The following is an 18,372-nucleotide window of genomic DNA, read 5'->3' on the forward strand; positions in this document are numbered from 1 at the left end:
ACGTGCTAAAAAATACTCCTGGTCATTAATGAAAATTCAAAAAATAATTAAGTTGTCATTTCCTTGTGTTAAAGGACCTTAATATTCTTATATTTTGACATGAAATTACAAAAATATTATGAAATCTATTGAAATGTAAAACATTAATTTTCATACCAATTTTATATTATTATTTTCCAAAATATATATTTTTTGTTAATTATATTTGATTAGGTTATTTTATGGTTTGACTAGTTTTCTATTTTTTTTTTTTTTAAATGTAAGGTAATTTAAAACAATAAGAGAGTGTAATAGAATATTTTGATTTGACATATTTTTTTATATTAACTTAAAAAAAAAAAAAAAAAAAAAAAAAAAAAAAAAAAAGAACACTTCACACTTTTAAGGTAAAATGATCTATCCATCTTTAAAGAATGTAAGTGTAATTTAATCTATCCATTTTTTATGTCAAAATGCATTTATCCGAACTTTAAAGAATTTAAGTGTAATTTAATCTTATTTTTATGTCAAAATGCATTAATCTAAGTAACAGATGTCACGAGGTAAGCGGGTGAATCACCTGCAGTAAAATAATGTGTGATTTACTCCACTTTAAAATGTGTGATTTAAAAATGGCCACGTCATTCGTATTTATGATGCATAGTGAGAAAACGCTGTGCACGTAGGATACTTAAAAAAAAAAAAAAAGCTGTGCACGTAGAATTTTCCATGTGTAACCTTCCCCGCATTTTCAGTTCGGGGCATCTTCAGTTCCCCTCTCTCTCTGACACACACACAGAAATGACACTCATTCGAGTCCCTCAATTAGCTTCTGCACCGTAAGCCTCTTGCAAAGCACTGAAAACGCCCTCGAACAGGTATGGGTCCCAAGACTCTAAACTGAACTAACATTTGGTTAATTTTGCATTTTATTTCATCTATTCAACGACTACCATTCTCATTCTTGCTGAATCGTACAATCTGTTGCTTTTAGAATATATCTTTAACATGGATTGATTATAAACTCTATACAAGCATCCTTTTTAGGGTTTTTCCATCTCTCTTCTTCAACAACGACACATGCAATGGTGGATTTCTCATTATTGATAGAATTTTTTTGTTTCTGTCGCTTTATTTGGATAACTATTCTTTGAGTGCTGGGTAATTTGATTTACAAGACCTTACTAACAGGAATATATATATATATATATATATATATATATATATATATAAAGGGGCATTTTTTATCAGCTGGGTCCCAAGACTCTAAACTGAACTAACATTTATACTTCACAAGATAATTGTGACTTGTGAGCCTCGAATTCCATCAGTGGACAAATGTTCAAGCTGTAAACCTCTGAATCAGACAAAACCCTTTTTTTTCTTGAAGCTTACTGAAGAGACATATAAGTTTAGGTAAGGTAGAGTTTGTTGGCATTTCAAGTTTACTATTTTTTTTTAAAGCTAAAAAATGTCGTAAGTGTAGATTTCAGTATCAGCGATTGACTTTAAAAAGGGTTTTTCTGTAAGCAAAATCCAGTGTTTTGCTTTCTATCTGAAGCTAAAGTCACTAACTTTGGGAAGAAAATTTTGCTCCGTCAAATGACACACACGTGATAGGCACTATTACTACTAGCGAGATCATTATGGCAGCTAAAAAAATTCTCTCCTTGAAGGATAGGTTTTTTTTCCCCTAGTTGGTACTCACACACCCCCTCAAGGAATTGTTTTCATCCGAGAGGATTTGAACCTTAGACTTGATGCTTCATGAGACACAAGGCCAAGTTCTTATCCACTTGGGCCAAGTTCCTTTTAGCATAGTTAAAGTAGAAGCAATTGGATAAATAATATCTCCCGTCCTTTTTATATTAAATTTACGGCAACAGCCATATTCAGTTGAAATGGAAAGGCATGGTAAAAAAGTTTGTTTAGAACATTGCCTATTAGTAAGTACACGTGCTTTTATTTATCTTGGACAATGGCAGTGGTGAATCTTACCTACTCTTGGAAACTACTTCAATGGTTCAATCATCAGACAGGTCCCATGTGCTGGCAGTTGAAACTTTGGTTTGTGAGAAGACCCTCACACACCTAAAATAGGGGGGGAAAGAAAAGGTGAAAAAAAAAAGAAAGAAAAGAAGGCACATTTTATTTGAAAGTATTTTAAGGGTGTCTTTTAAAAAAAATAATAAAAAAAAAAAAAAAAAAAATTAAAGGTCACGATACATATTTCTGAATCTAATTGAAGATTGACAAGGATTTACCCTGAAATTTATGTTTCTTTGGAACAATCTATGGGATTTTTCTTACGTGAAAATAAGCTGTACATCAGGAAATAATGTCTTTTGTTAAAATGAGAGCTTTAGCTGAACTGGAAAGGTCTAAATAGCAACAGCTCTGGTCATTCACGTTCTTGTATGATTTTATCTGCAATGCAAAAAACTTCTAAAAACAAATTTACTGAAACTTGTCTCCTGTCATAGGACTAACATTCAACTGGATGAATGATGGGCTTCTAAAATGATTATTACTGACAGTTTGAACTGCCAATTGCATGGACTTGTTCTCTCTTGATCAATGAGATATTCACAAAAATGCACGTCTTTAATGAGAAATGGAGTCTAGCCTTGTTAACTTATTTCTTATGCATCAGTTTCTTTATTTCCATTCCTTCTTTACTCTATAACCAAATACAGAACCTAGAGAATGGAGTTCACTTCAAGGAAAAAGTAATTCTTCTTATTCCTTTTATTCTCCTAATTTATGGTTATGGAAGTGCTTCTTCAAAATCACAAGTAATTTAGCTATGTTTATTTGGAATGCTACTTTATTTACATTTTTGCATCCTTTAAGTTTGTTTTTTTGGTAAGTTGGATGCTGAAGGTTATTCTGCACTGTTGTGATGTTAAGAGGCCAAAGATCTGAAACAAGTTGGCTCTAGCCTGCCGCTTTTGGAAGTTTCTGTGACAGAAGGAAGTTTGTTTTTCAAGTTTGTTAGTCCTAATAATATGAAGCGCAAGCGTAATGGGAAATGCAAACCAAAAAGGCACCCAGTAGTGGGCGCAGTTGAGGAATTTCCAAATACAGAAGATCACCCTGGTGCAGATGATTTTGAAAATGCTGAATATGACTCCAGAATGGAGGTTGAAACACCAAAAACTGCCAGGGATAAGGTTCACCAGCAAGCAGGGTTAGAAAAACTAGCATTTAATGTTAGAGCAGAAGATAACCTGACTGTGGAAGCTGGGAACATAACAACAAGATTATCGAGGGACTTGGGTTCTTCAAATACAAACCCAAGTAGTAATGCGGTATTGGGCCAGCATGAGAGGACAAACCGGAAAGAACCAAGATTAGCTCATCAGGGTCCTCAATACCAAGAGCAAGAATTAAATGCTGCCCTGGTGGTACGTCGGATATGTGTTATTATATATATATGTACTAGTAAAAAGTTGTTGTAAGTCCCAATTAAAAAATGAAATAGCAATCATGAAATAATTTGCTAATATAATAATGATGCACAACAATTTTGAATACTTCAATGCTATTTTTATTTTATTTTATTTTATTTATATGTTAGTTTGGGGGCTTGTCTCCATCTAAAAGTTCATTTTTTGGTTTGTTTCCTTGGACAATATTTTGTTTAAATCTGGAAAACGAAGTAAAAGTAAAATATTTCTATTCTCTTAAAGATGAATTGAATAATCATTTTGAAATTCAAACTAAATGTTGCCTAAATCCTGTTTGATTTTTTAAAGAATTGCTTGAAAACTCTAAATAAAAGAAAATTTAAAATAATTTAGGAAATCAAGTATATCATGATAATAATACATAATAAAGTAATATAATAAATCAAGTCTACTATTATAATGGTACATTAGTGCTAGAAAACTAAGGTAATAAATCAAGTCTACTATTATAATGGTACGTTAGTGCTAGAAAACTAAGGTTCCTAACTGATTGGCACATCGGAAAGAATGCTTATTTGGAAACCATATAAAAAAACTTATATGAAACACAAGTGAGCACCCTTTTTCGCAATCTCTGCACCTATGCAAACCCCCTCCAAATAAATCTAAATTTTTTTTTTCCCATTAAAACACTACCATTTGATAACTTAAAAATGTGTAATGTGTGTTTTTGTTGGGTTCTTGGGAGAAATTGTAAAACCTATGGGGGAGATAGTTGATTTTTTGGACATATTGAGAGTTTAGGGGCCCTATTTGATCTTTGGGTAGCTTTTGTGGGTTGCGTTATCCGTTTGAACGCATTCTAATGCAATCTTACTTTTTATTTTTAATTTTTTTAATAAGTTAGATTGTCTTAGAAAGCGTTCAATAATACATTCTTACTTATCAAAAATAAAAATAAGTAAAAATTGTGTAATGGGTGACTTTTTGTGTATTATTCTTTTTGTCTTTCAGAATCCTAAATTGAATAAAAGTTGTGATTTGTATATCTTAGAATGGTGGAGTTAGAAGTTTATAAAGCATGACTCTTTGTCTCGTAGAGGCCTAAATTGAATAGGAGTTTATTTCATGAAATTTAAATGAAAAGAAAAATTATAATTATAAACATATATGTAATTTAGTACATGTATCATATTTTGATTTTTTTTATCATCTTTTTCAATATTATATTTAGTGGGCGATTCCAATAGTTGTACCTATTGCAATATTTATTTTCCCATTCAAATAGTTGGTCTATCCAACTTCTTGAATCGAAAACTAAAAATATTATGCATAGAAACTATATAATAAAAACAAAAAATCTACACACTTCCAATAGTAGGCTATATAGATATAGGTTTTTTTTTTTTTTTTTTTTTTTGGGCAACGCTTGCAGGAAAAAACAAAAAAAAAAATCCCGTTTTCTGATATCTGCCTAAAATATGTGTGTTGCATTTGTTCTTATTTGCTGACGTCATCATATTCCCTTCACAGGTGATTAAGAAGGTTATGGAAATGGATGCTGCTGAGCCCTTCAATGTTCCAGTAGATCCCATTGCATTGGGAATACCTGTAAGAATTAACTTAATAGAGAGTGTTTAAAACATATCCTACTAATTTACCAACATGGCTAAGATACATATATGGATTTGAAACAATACAAACACAGGGATATGACAAAGTTAAAAAGATAGGATACGGATACAACAATGCATATCAATAAATATATGTGTGTGTTTGTGTGTGCGCACGCACATCGTATATATGTGCATGTGCATAGATTTTAAAAATGTGTGTCTAATGTATAAATTAATGAATGTTTATCATTTTCTTTTCATAAATATAATGTTTATCATGTTATTCACATTATAATGACTAATCCTTATAAAAGAATATGACAGTCAAGTCTTAATGATTCTTTGAACTATTCATCATTTTTAGTTTATCACATTGAAAATCACATGAGAAAGTTAAGAGATATGTTGCACGAACATGGACTTTGGACTAAGTTAAATATAATATATTCTCATTATATCTCAATTCTTCTTCGGTTTAAGTATAATCCTTGAGTTTTTTCAAACAACCATATCATGATACTATAGTAACTATACTACCTAGATGTACTGCATTTTAATGTTCAAAATGTGTCAGGCATGTGTCCAGGAATATTGAAGAAGTATCGGGTGCATGTTGAAATGAAAGATATCATTTTCAAAGTAGCGATACATTTAAGAAGTATTAAATATGTATTCATGAGCATTTGAGGAGTATCCTTTTCCAATACCCACCAATAAAAGTATTACAATTATTATTTAGGGACCATTGATAGGTGCAATGGTGAAAGACTGGGCTGACAAATCTGAGGAGGTGGGTTCGAGTTTATGAGAAAGTTTGTCTTCAAATTGATACAAAAGGTTATTTCTGTTTTCACTCTTCTCCTTTCAGAAACCTCATTGGCAGCACGGTTTTTGTCTTTTATTATTGTTGGGGAGGAAGGATGATAGTTGTTAGAATGACCTCTTTGGAGGGGATATATCTGAAAGTAATGCTCGTGGACTTTTCCAGCAATTGCTGATTTTTGTCTTTGAGGAGTTAAGATAAATTGTTAATACGAGCTGAGTTTCATTATATAAGAAACTAACGTATTTGTGTTCAGTTGTTTCTACAAAAGAACAGTGATTAAGTTTCATATCTTGTTTTGGGGGTCTTATCTTCCTTCTTTCAGTGATTATCCACTTCAATTAATTATAAATGTTCTTTAAATAAATAGTTTGCTTGCATATTGCAAAGTTCTTACTCCTTATTTTGTAATGTGAAGTCATGAGATCTCCTTGGAACATCGTTCTTTCATATTTGACTACAAATGTACTCAAGTGCTGCTTTTTTCTTTGAGTAGTTAAGATAAATTGTTAGAACGAGCTGAGTTTCATTATATAAGAAACTAATGTATTTTTGTTCAGTTGTTTCTACAAAAGAACAGTGATTAAGCTTCGTATCTTGTGTTGGGGGACTTATCTCCCTTCTTTCAGTGATTATCATCTTCATTTAGTTATAAATGTTCTTTAAATAAATAGTTTGCTTGCATATTGCAAAGTTCTTACTTCCTTATTTTGTAATGTGAAGTCATGAGATCTCCTTGGAACATTGTTCTTTCATTCATGGCTACAAATATACTCAATTTGTTCCATGTTTTTGAGCTTTCTTATTTGTACTGAATTTTCTTTCTTTCTTTCTTTCTCTTATTTTATTTTATTTTTTTCTTCGTGGGAATGGAACCAGGATTACTTGGATATCATTGAGACACCTATGGATTTTGGTACAATATGCAGCAATCTCAAAAATGGTGTTAAGTACTTGAATTCAAAGGATGTGTTTAAGGATGTGCAACATATTTGGGAGAACTGTCGCAAGTATAATCATAAAGGCCATTATGTTTTAGAGCTCATGAAGCGTGTGAAAAGGAGCTTCCTGAAGTACTGGACAGCAGCTGGGTTGTACAGCAAACAACCATTGGGTGGTGACGGTTTCATGGGTATGCTCGTTATGAATTGATGGTTTGGGTTTTCTCAATGCTGAAATTGGCCAGTACACTTGTTGGATAGATCATTAACTGTGAGTGTGCATTTGTTGGGTAACACAATAATTCTTGCTCCTGATTAACTAGCTAACAGTATTCTAGCATCTTATTGGTCACCAGGCAAAAAATTTGCACCTCTTAAACAAATAGGCGGCTTTCTAACCCCAAGGGGTTGGTTCAAGTGGGTAAGTCACTTGGCCCTGGTGCCTCATGAAGCATCAGGTCTAAGGTTCGACTTCTCTTGGGTGCAAACAATTCCTAGGAGGGAGGAGGGGGAGGGGGAGGTGGGAATATTAACTAGGAAAAAAAAAAGGCGACTTTCTAGGCTTATTTCCATATGCTTTGTTGAGAAACGTTTTTCAAAGTTGGCCTCAGTAATTTGTTTGTTTATTTGTTATCTATTCAAAATGCAGCCCCACTATTTAATCTTCTGCAGCCCGTCTTCTGATTTCTTAGCTGTAAAATAGTGGCTATATAATGTGGACTCTTTAAAAGTATGTGAAGTACACGTTAGACACACAACACTTGACCAAGGGTATGAAACATGTGTTCAACATTTTTGGTTGGACATGTACCTAAAAAACGCATTCAATATTCCAATAGTTTAATTCTATTATATCATTGCTTCAAAAGAGTTAAATGCCTATCTTGAACACTGTGTTGCATAGAAACATTATTTTATTCCAGAAGGAAATGACAAATAGTAACTAATATGACTATATACCAATGTCCATATATACTTCTATTCAAGGATCCCATACATCCAACGTTTGCTAGCTATTTATTGACTGTTGCCTGAAATTGATGGAACATTGCTGCTGCAATATTTCCCATTTCCTTGCAATTGTGGCATGTACTATATTTGTCCTTGCTGTTATTTTTGCTGCTTAGGTGTTAAATCGCCAAATAGGTCAGAAAAAAGAAAATGATGTCAGGAAAAAAGAAAAGAAAAGAAAGAAAAATGAAACATACCAAAAATTGATGTCACCCACATTTCTAAACCCTACAACACAGATACACGACATGGCAACAAAAAAAATATATATATGACATGGACACACAAGCATGCATTCAAAAGGTGTTGAATACTGTTGCAACTCTCTATAATCATGTTGAAACAGGGCGTGGGTTATACGATTTTTAAAGAACATTATTATCAAGTTTTCTGAATTGTAACTTCTTTCTTTCAAATGTTTTATTATCCACATCTTTCTAGGTACAACTGGCCACTACTACAGTACACATCTTCAGTAGATTATTGTCATTGTACTGCAAAGCCTTTACCTTCCAAGATTAATATTGTTGAACGATATAGATGCTGCACAGTCAAAACTAAATGATCAATGTACGTGATCAATCAATTAGAATATAGAAATCACAATAAATGAGTCGGTGAATCACCTTTCTGCAGCTGATTGCATGGTGATAGAACATGCAATGCAAATCCTAACTTTTGAATAACAATGATTAAATACCCAGGGAGGCAGTTCTTGCAAAATATGACAGCTTGGAGAAATAATGGAGATCTTGGAGACCCTAGTTGCATTTAAAAGAGGACCTTTTAAATTCTAAGATAGGGTTCTGCATTAGAAGTTACGAAGAAAATGTCAGCAATCAACAATGAAGCCAAGGCAAGGTTGACAGTTGACAACTCAACTCCCCTCCCCTGTCACAGCGGCATGTAAAGTTCAGTATATTTCTGTTTATCTTTCCATTTTGGGCATTATACCTTCACCCAATTTAATTGATGAGTGGACAACGTCCTCTAAGTCCATACAAAAATGACTACGATGGTGGACCCATTGCTTGTGATTTGAAGTCCAAGTGGATGGAATGAGTTTTTTCCACCCGATTTGTGTGTGCACTCACGTGCTAGTGCTTGCGGGGGCCATCATACAATGTTTATGTTTTGTTGGTTTTTTTTGTAGACTTGATTATGGATTTGAAGCAACAGTCAAAACCAGTTTGCTATCGCCCTCGCTTTCAAACCCTGGATTGGTGACCCTACTTCTAGAGAGCCATGCATGTGCTATCCTGGTTCTTTAAGGATCATATAGATGATTAGAGCCTTTTAGATTAGTTGCTTCTTGAGCATTGGACAAGTTCTTTTTTTTTTCTTTTCTTGCTTTGAGAGCTCTAGATTGGTGCTTCCCCTTCTTTTTAAATGCAATAAATATGCTGCATGATCTAGGACTCGTATAGATTCATGCCCACCTTCTGCACGCATAAGTGTCTTCCCATTTCCAGATGCTGCCTTGTGCATATGTTCAGAGTTGGCCGGAATCATGTTTGATATGCTTTTTTCTACGCAGTTTCACAATTGAGTCGAGTTACAATCATACTTATGTCTAGAAGCCACACACAGCCTTTTATAACGTAAAATTGATAAATTGCAAGTGAAATTAACCAACCAGCCTTTTTTTCATTACTGAAACTATTGTGGATGTACCCTATTCCAACAGATTCAATACATATGCTACTGCTTTTGTAATATTTTTTATTTGTTCATTTTGTGAAGCAAATTCACAGTTGCCTCCTGCGGAGTCTACCATTGGGTGCAGCGCACATGGGCATGGTTGCCCAGAGGGTCCAATGACATACAACCCCAGCCAACAGCAGCATGATCCAGAAGTTCTGAGCCAACTACAGCTCTCACGGAGCTACCGGCAGCCATGTCAGACCCAGCAGAAGCCCTGCCAGTTGCAGACAGGATCTGTTCAGCCGGAACTTTCCCAGGCACAGACTGCCACAAATGTGGATAGTGCAGGTATGCTATTTGACAGATGCATCCTAGTCAGTTGGTTTGACAGTTCATTGTATTGCATGATACAACAAGAAGTTGAATGATATGAGATGTACGTCTGATGTGCTTGTGCTATCTTGTGGATACGCTTATTGTGTAACACATCAGATCATCTAATCCATCCACGTAATATGACTTGAAATATGCATAATATGTCTTGTATTGTACAATGCGAAAAAACACACTGGTTTGCATAAGTTACACATCAGTATAATTGTGTATAATTATTGTTGCCTAATCTTCCATAAAATATATTACTGTTGAGGTTTTGATTGATTTCTTGTGTTTGCATTGGCATCATCCATGCTAACTTCTGAAATGGGGGCAAGAACATTCGCTATATTTTTAGCCAGTGAAATTTGCTGCCTTCTTTTGTGTTAAACCCTCCTGAACTGCTGCTCCTTACTTGAGCAAATTCATGTGATTTCATTGCCTTTAGAACCCCATAATGGGTGTTGCTGTTGCCACCATTGCTTCCTCAGCATATGTTGCTCTTACTCCTAAAACTTCATAAAAGTGCTAATTATTTCTTTTGCCCCATAATAGGTGTTGGTTCTTTTTCCTGGTAACTGTTGGGATTCACTCGCATCTGATTGTTGTTATCCAAATGATGATCGCGCCACGCCTTTGTAATTGCCGGCTAAGGCTTAGACCGTAGCTAGCCCAGATTTCTACGCGTAAAATGATGCTATCTTGCCCTTGACAGACTGAGGAGTATCCAAGTCTAGCGTTCCACTTTGATACAATATATATGAATAGAAAGATAGGTCCATCCATCTATTCTATCCGATTTAGATTTTGATATCTAAAAAAGAATCTATTCCATTCAACCTTTGAGCTCTTAGCCAGCCAATACCTATTGGACTTTGTTCTTTCACATGCTGCAAAAAGTCTTGAAAAAGATAAGGGGAGAAGCCCACTTTCACTAATTTCTGAATTTGCCACAATTCTTCCTCTAGTGTAACACCCTTTTTCCTCCCTAATGGCCTAAGGTCCTCTATTTGAACTTTCACCGTTGGAAGCCGGCTATAGTAAGTAGTTCATCAATTGGCAAGGGGAATCTCCGTCTAGCTCGAGAGCGTGGCGTGCCAGTGACTTTATTTGAGTCTGAAATTGAGATATTGTTAGTCTTTTGTTTGCTTCATAAGTGTCATGAAGATTTAGTTTGCTAAGTAGAAACCAAGAATTGGCTTTATAAATAAGGTTTAAAATGTTATTCATAATACATGTGTGTGCATGCTCACAAGTTACCAGGTGACTTAGTTATATCAGGGTTCACATGCAGTGTGATCTTTGGTATCTTGTACTTTAGAATGTTCACAGTTGGTGAGTATGATTGGCACATTTTTTGCAAGATTATAACACTTGACATATATGAGACAATGTTTATTTCTCGGGAGGATGATTTCTCTAGATCATCAGAGCGATTGACTCCATGCCAATGTGGCTTTTATTCGGAATGCACTAAACAAGATTAGTAATAAAAAGGTAAAAATTATTGTCACTAGTTTTAATGTTCTTTCTTAGATAGTAAATGCAAATAGCTCTTAAGCTTGAGAGATTTGATGGACTCAGATTCTAGTGTTGGCTGCTTTGGTTTACCAACATTTGATAAATGTGCCGTCAATACCACTGAATCTTGGATAAATAACAATTGTCTTGACTTAACAGTTTCCAACGTTTGAAATTACAAATAACACATAATGGAAATTGTTATTACTTTTATGATGTACTTCTTTTCTACTAAATACAGAAAGCTCACAGTTCTGAGAGGTTTTGGTTGACTCAGTTTCTAGTGTTTGGTGCTTTTACTTATCAACATGGGAAGTCTTTGTGCCGCTAATACCGTAGTAGGTTATTAGTATTGGATTTACAAGTAGACACTCAAATTTGACTCTTATGAAAGTTAGATATCCTCTTCACTTTTCTATAAGATTGATCACAGAATGAGTGGCCCATATATGCCTTTTAGTAAGACATTTGCTAAGACAAATATAATGAGCATGTCCTATCAGCAGTATTTTTATCATTTTGTCAGGCAGCATCTCAAAGTTTATTTGCAAACATATTGACCCATTATAACATGAAATTGGTAAATTGTTGAATTTGCCTACTAACTCCTATGCAATGCATTCATCTTGAAGTTACTGACATTTACTGAAACTCATCAGTGCATGTTACCCATGTAATGAAACTGGATTAGATACTGTAAATTACTGCTTTTGTAATAATTAAGCAGTTGTTTTCTTTTATGAAGGGCATTCAAATTTACCTTCTCCTATGGAGTCCCCCATGAAAGGCTGCACTCGTGTGTATAGGTGTCGAATGGGCCAAAACACTGAAAACTTCAGCTCCCAGCAGAATTTGACGAGCCAGCAAGATCAGCTTCTGCAAAAACACTGCCAGTGCCAGCAAAACTTTAGCCAGCCGCAGCCTTCCCAGCAACAGTCTGGCATTAGTATTTGTAGTGCAGGTATGTCATTTGTCATGTTTATCTGATCGACAAGGTATAAAAGCCAGATGTATCGCACGATACAGCAAATATTATTGAGAAATACAAGAAGTGTTGTGATACACTTGCATTATTGTGTGGATGCACTTGCTGTATGTTGTTTGATATGGCTTTTGGGAGAATTAGAGATACTACCCATATATCTTGAATTTTCTACGATATTAGCACTGTTTACCAGTTCAATTAAAATACTTCGATGATCCATCTTATGGATCCATAACTTAGCAAATATTTATTAATACTCATATCCCAAATCAAAAAAGTGATCATGTACTTAGCTCATAATTATCAATATTCATATTCCTACCTAAAAACGGTTATTATGTATTAATAGATAATCATCAATACTCATAATTGTTATTACCTAATTCCTATCAGAAAAAAGGTTTTTTATGTTCTAATAGAATTGATATCTTGGCTTAATGTATGGCTTCCTTCTTGCTAAGCTTTGAACGGGACCATGAAAAGTCATGTTATTTTTATCCAATGAACTTTCTTCTCTCTCTTCTTAATTGCATCATAACCACTGTTCCTGCCATTTGAGCAACAAGCCAGTGGTCCCCTGCTTTTAAAAGCCCCAGATAATTCTTGCTGTTGCTATTAGATCATCCTGGTTCTGTCACTGCTTCCTCAGCATTGAGTGTTTGCCCTTGCTTCTAGAATGCATACAGGTTCTATTTCCACATCAGAGCTGCATATGGTTGCTGCTTCCAAATAACCTATTTAGGTGTGGTAGCTTCTAGAGCTAGGTAAAAGTTGTCATTACTTTAGGAGCACACAATATTTGCTTCCTCTGCTTCTTAAATGCAGTCATAAATGTCTCAAACCTCGGCACTCAGTAATGTTTCTTAGCATTTTCTCTCAGTAGTGCCTTCTGCATTTGAACAGAATTAGAATGCTGCTGGAACCATGTTTAATATACTTTTTCTGTGCAGGTCTCAATTGAGTAAATTTACATTGAACTGTAGAAAGCTACATACAGCTGTAATGAAATAATATTAATAAATTGGTATTGTAATCTGCCGACCATAATATATATTAGTCTCCAAGTTATTGCCAATTAATGAAACTGATCAGTGCATGTCCCCTTCATTATTTGATCATATGCAATATCATATGCTGCTGCTTTTGTAATAGTCACATACTTCTTTCTTTTGTGAAGGGTATTCATGCTTACCTCCTCCTACAGAATCTCCCATGAAGCACAGCACATGTCGTCATAGGTGTCCAGTGAGCCCTATGACTGACAACCTCAGCTACCAGTGCCAGGATCAGACGGGCCCGAGCCAACTGCAGTTCCAACATCCCTCACCGAGCTACAGCCAATCATGTCAGCCCCAGTATAAACACTCTCAGTGCCATCCTAGCCCTGGCCAGCCACAGGTTGGCATAAATATTGGTAGTGCAGGTATGATTTGTGTCAGGTTGATCTTTATTTACCTGGTGTGATGGCCGCCAGGTTTAGTACAACTGTACAATACATCAAACATATCAAATGATATGAGATTGATTTGTGTGCGCTTGTGCTATTGTGTGGATGGCTGGATGGCCTTGTTGCGTGTCTAGTTTGACTATGTGATACAACTTGAAACTCGACATTACTCGGTTCAATTTTTTATTTTGTTTTATCTCATGGTGTTATATACATATAATTTCCAATACTGATAAATGTTATTACCTAATATTTTACTGAAGAAAAAATGGTTCTCTCTTAATATTGATACTATGATAGATCTCTTGCCTTAGCATATGGGTTTGTTCATGCTTATCTTTGAATGGGGGCATTTGTGTTTAACTCCATGTATAGCTAGCCAAACTTGCTGCTTATTTCTTGTTAAGCCTTCCATAACTGCTGCTTCTGCCATTTGAATGAATTGTAAAAATCTCCTAGCCTTTAAACAAAAGATAGATGTGGTGTTGTTATTAGAGCATGCAGATCCTGCCGTTATTCCTCAGCACCAAATCGGTATCTTTCTTGAAGAGCACTATGCAGATGCTTTTTGAGCAGATGTGGTTGCTTCTTCCAACGAATCGTTTAGGTTTTTGGCTGTGCATCTAGAGCATTGTACAAGGGCTATGGCTGCTTTTATAGCACCAAAACAACTGGTGTGACTGCTATTCAATGCAATATTGATGTTATGAGGCCTAGGCACTCAACATTTGTTTCCTTGCCAGTTGAATGTATAAATAAGTAGGACTGTAAGGTTGTTAGAATCGGGATTCTACATAGGATCCTGGTTCATATGATCGGAATCGTAGGATCAGATCGAGTATCGTAAGATTCTATAAAACTATTGGAAAAGTAACTCAAACTTACTTTGTAAATCAAATATTTTTATTTTAGTAGATAATAAGGCTAAATAACCAATTTAGACACTCTACCAAAATTAATTCACATTAAAAGATACTAAGACATATGACAAACACTTAAAATCAGTTTCTTGATTTCAACAAAAAATTAGCATAACAATCAAGCAAAATCTCAAAGAAGAAATTAAAGTAAAGCCTAATAGAGTGAGAAAAGTACAATTTAGTTGCCTAGCAATTTAGTTGAAAAGTTTACTTTTTGGTTAAGAAAAAAAAAAGAGGAACAAAATAGAGACAGAAAGAACAACAGAAAAAAGAATGAAGTCTTTCTTTATATTTGTTTCAATATTGACAAAGAATATGTGGAAAAATAGAATTCTTTCTGTTCCTTGTACTGAAAAAGAAAGAAGAAAAGAGAAATTAAGAAGAATAAAACAAAATAGAGGAAAATTTTGAAAATTTGAAAGATACTTTTGAATTTCAGAGTTGATCGTCTTTACATTTGACGTTCATTTCTTTGTTTTTTTGTTTTTTAATTTTAATTTTTAATGTAATTAGGCTAAAGAGTTGAACTTTATATTTAAAATGATTAAATTTATTAGTCCAAAATTAATTGTATGCCCAAATAAATTTAGAAGAAGAACAAAATAACTCGATTTAGTAGAATCGGTAGGATCGTAAGTTCCTATGGGATTCTACGATCCTACTTCCGATTCTATAGATTCTACCGAGATTGTACTTGCCAGAGATTTTAGATGGGATCGGAATCGTTTTGGCAAATTGGGATCGTAGGTAAGATTTTAAGATCCAGAATCGGGATTTTAACAACTATGAGTTAGCTTCATCTCTCTATCTCTCTCTCTCTCTCTCGCTAGAGGCTGCTATTACCTAGATAAATTAAAAATAGGATCTGCCAAGGAGTTGTTATAAATACTATGTCTTTTTAGTTACTGCCGATTATTAAAAATAAATTAGTGCATATCCCCCTTTATTATGCCCGGTTTAAAAATATAATAAAATTCATCTGTAATTATACCAAATTCAATTCCATTTATTACTACTTTTCTGATAATTATGCTCATATCTTCTTTTATTAAAGATGTATATACTTGCTGCCTCCTACAGAGTCTAGCATGAGGCGCAGAATACATGGATCTAGGTGCCAAGTGGGTCATATCACTGACAATCCCAGCCACCGGCAAGAGGATCAGATTGACACAAGCCAACCACGGTCCCATCAGCCCTTGGAAAACTACAATGAACCATATCAGCCCCAGCAGAGCTCTAGACAGCTGCGGCCTTCCCCGCAGCAGGCTGGCACAGATACTGGTAGTGCAGGTGTGCTATGTGTCATATATATTTATGAATACAATTTTTATGCTGGCTACCTTTCTATTTTGCATATGTTTATTATTAATATTAATTTTAAATAGATTCGAGCAACTTGCAAAAGAAGAGTCGAGGTCGAGGCCCCACACGGTGCCTTGACCTGTGGAACGGAGATGGTGACCGCATATCTGTTACCACCAATGAGCTAGGGCAGCCAATTGGTAGCGAGGCACCCAAGCTAACCAGCTTCCTTGGCACCATAGCACGTAATGGACACTTTGCACCCCTTACTTATGTTACTTGGCGGGCATTACCTGATATGAAAAAGGAGAATATGTGGTTGCAAGTTCAGGTATGATTTATGAGTAAACATTTTAGGTTTTTGTACTTTTTGTTTTATGTGATGGTTTGTTTCCCATGTATGTTGTAGTCCAAGTTTGACATTGACCCAAAAAGTAAAAGTTGGGTCTTGATGTCCATCGGCCAAAAATGGAGGGACTGGAAGGCCAAATTAAAGGCTAGCCGTTATAGCTCTCATAAAACTGATGAGGAGCGGCTGGCAGACCGTGACGAGAGAGTTCTTCCAGATCAATGGCGACTTCTTATTTTGTTTTGGAACTCTAAAGAGGCTAAGGTATGTTCCAAGTAGTGACTGAACAGTTTACATTCTATTGTAATGCATATATGATTGGAATTATTAGATGTTCAAATATTTTATTCGGTGCTAATTTATTTGTCTCATATTTTAGAAGCGCAGCACTACAAACAAGGCTAACCGTGCACGACAGAAGATTATTCACACTGCAGGCACGAAGAGCTTTGCACGAGTACGCGAGGAACAGGTGACTAATACTTTCTTATAATTAAAATAGCAGAGATGCTGTATATTTTGGCATTCACAAAATAATGCACCATATGTTGTTTCTTAACAAGGATAGAAGGCAAAGAGGACCGACGGAAAGGAGCCATCCCGGGCAGAGCTATTCATATTGACCCATACACGCAAAGATGGGCGGCCTGTAAATGAAGCGTCATCAGTAATAATTGTATGTTCAAGCATCAACTGTGCAATTCAAGCTTTCATATATATATATATGTCTTTATATATAAGCATCAGACTTTCTTGATCAAAACTATCTTATTGTATGTTTGCATGTTCATTGCAGTCGCAACTCCGTGAGCAAGCAGCTCAACAGCAGGAGCCCTCACAAAACAATACTGTCCAAAACGACATATTCTCTCGAGTAATGGGTCAAGATAGACATGGTCGTGTGCGCACTTATGGGTTGGGTCCCTCTCCTTCTGATCTTTGTGGCCCAAAACCTAGCCGCACTGAGGCCCTGATGATGGCCTCCGAGGCTAATGCTGAGGTGCGCGAGATGAAGGAGAGAATGATTACCATGGAGCAAACATGTGCACAGATGGCAGACCAGATGGCCAAAATGATGTCCATGATGTCGGCCATGCAGGGGAAGCACCCCGATGAACAACAGTCTAATAATGTAGGTCCTTCATCCGTGTCTTTGGGTACTAGACAGGTAATGTTTCTTAAAAAAATTTCCCTATTGTTCTTTTTCACCAGAGTTGTTCGCTAGCGTGAACTTCTAGAATATTGTACCAATCAACAATAATTTATGGGTTGCAGGGACGCACAAGGAAAAGAGGAAAGGCACAGAATTCAAATATGGGCTAGGTAATTGGCGTGTCATGAACCTTTGGTAGCTTACTGCAGAATTAATTGTTGCTTGGCCATTTACTTATATTTTTGAACTTACCATTATCACTATTTGATGTAAGTGAATTATTCAAGTAATTTTTCTTTCACTTGGTTGTCATTTGTTTCCAGGTTGCACGTGAAGAGAGTTGATGATCGCGTTGCGCTTTTTGTGTGGAACAGTGGCTTTTGTTAAACATACTACTGAAACCGTATTTAAGTATCTATCTTAAATTGTCCTTTTTGCAGATGGCATATGACACTGACAATTTGCTATGGCTGGTTGTAAGAAATATTTTTGATGTGTTGATATTGTAAGGTAATTTCTGGTTTTAGACCAAGATTTATTTGTGGGTGTTAAAAGGTTAAGCGTTTAGGGCTGGTATAAGCACCAAAGAAGCTTACCACAACAACATGTTGCTCCACGCTGTCGGGATGCCACCATAGACTGCGTTAGCATGGGCATTGACAACAAACTCTCATGGCTTCACTGCAAGAAAACACCAAACACGCCCTCAACATTTGAGCCGCTATGGGACTCGAGCTCGTCACCTCCCCTTTGAGGGAGGAGGATTATATCGGCTAGACTAATGGCCCGGTGACCCGAAGTCGATGGGAGAGAACCAATTTTTCGTAACCAAAATATTGTGGATATTGTGGGAAGTGTGCGTGTTTTTCAAGCTTTGAGCACTCTTTCAAGTA

The 18,372-nt window shown here is 35.5% G+C and overlaps 1 protein-coding gene across 6 annotated transcripts; it reads left to right on the top strand.

Moving 5' to 3' along the window:
* Positions 1–664: 664 nt before the first annotated feature.
* On the top strand, positions 665–18,011 carry LOC132300493 (uncharacterized). 6 transcript variants are annotated; one of them, XM_059797591.1, is made up of 15 exons: positions 669–857; positions 2,850–3,386; positions 4,923–5,000; positions 6,708–6,960; positions 9,524–9,772; positions 12,048–12,281; positions 13,483–13,728; positions 15,753–15,965; positions 16,061–16,308; positions 16,387–16,590; positions 16,706–16,798; positions 16,895–17,002; positions 17,123–17,494; positions 17,602–17,649; positions 17,803–18,011. In XM_059797591.1, the coding sequence occupies exons 2-14, from the start codon at positions 2,988–2,990 to the stop codon at positions 17,647–17,649; spliced, it is 2,745 nt and encodes a 914-aa protein (XP_059653574.1). In that variant the 5' UTR covers positions 669–857; positions 2,850–2,987; the 3' UTR covers positions 17,803–18,011. The 6 variants fall into 6 exon arrangements, 5 of the variants coding, with proteins under 5 accessions (XP_059653574.1, XP_059653573.1, XP_059653576.1 ...); XM_059797590.1 differs by having other exon boundaries at positions 2,890–3,386; XM_059797593.1 differs by having other exon boundaries at positions 2,890–3,386; positions 13,510–13,728.
* The last annotated feature ends 361 nt before the right edge of the window (positions 18,012–18,372 follow it).

This window comes from Cornus florida, unplaced genomic scaffold, assembly GCF_030987335.1.
Source record: "Cornus florida cultivar Cherokee Brave unplaced genomic scaffold, ASM3098733v1 CherokeeBrave_3.0.0_Hap2_Chr03, whole genome shotgun sequence".
NCBI lineage: Eukaryota > Viridiplantae > Streptophyta > Magnoliopsida > Cornales > Cornaceae > Cornus > Cornus florida.

Excerpts from the sequence above, each read along its gene's own strand:
- LOC132300493 (XM_059797591.1), top strand. The coding sequence starts at position 2,988 with ATGAAGCGCAAGCGTAATGGGAAATGCAAACCAAAAAGGCACCCAGTA. Across the intron at positions 12,282-13,482 it reads CATTAGTATTTGTAGTGCAG|GGTATTCATGCTTACCTCCT; the intron begins GTATGTCATTTG and ends TCTTTTGTGAAG. Across the intron at positions 16,799-16,894 it reads CACGAGTACGCGAGGAACAG|AAGGCAAAGAGGACCGACGG; the intron begins GTGACTAATACT and ends TAACAAGGATAG.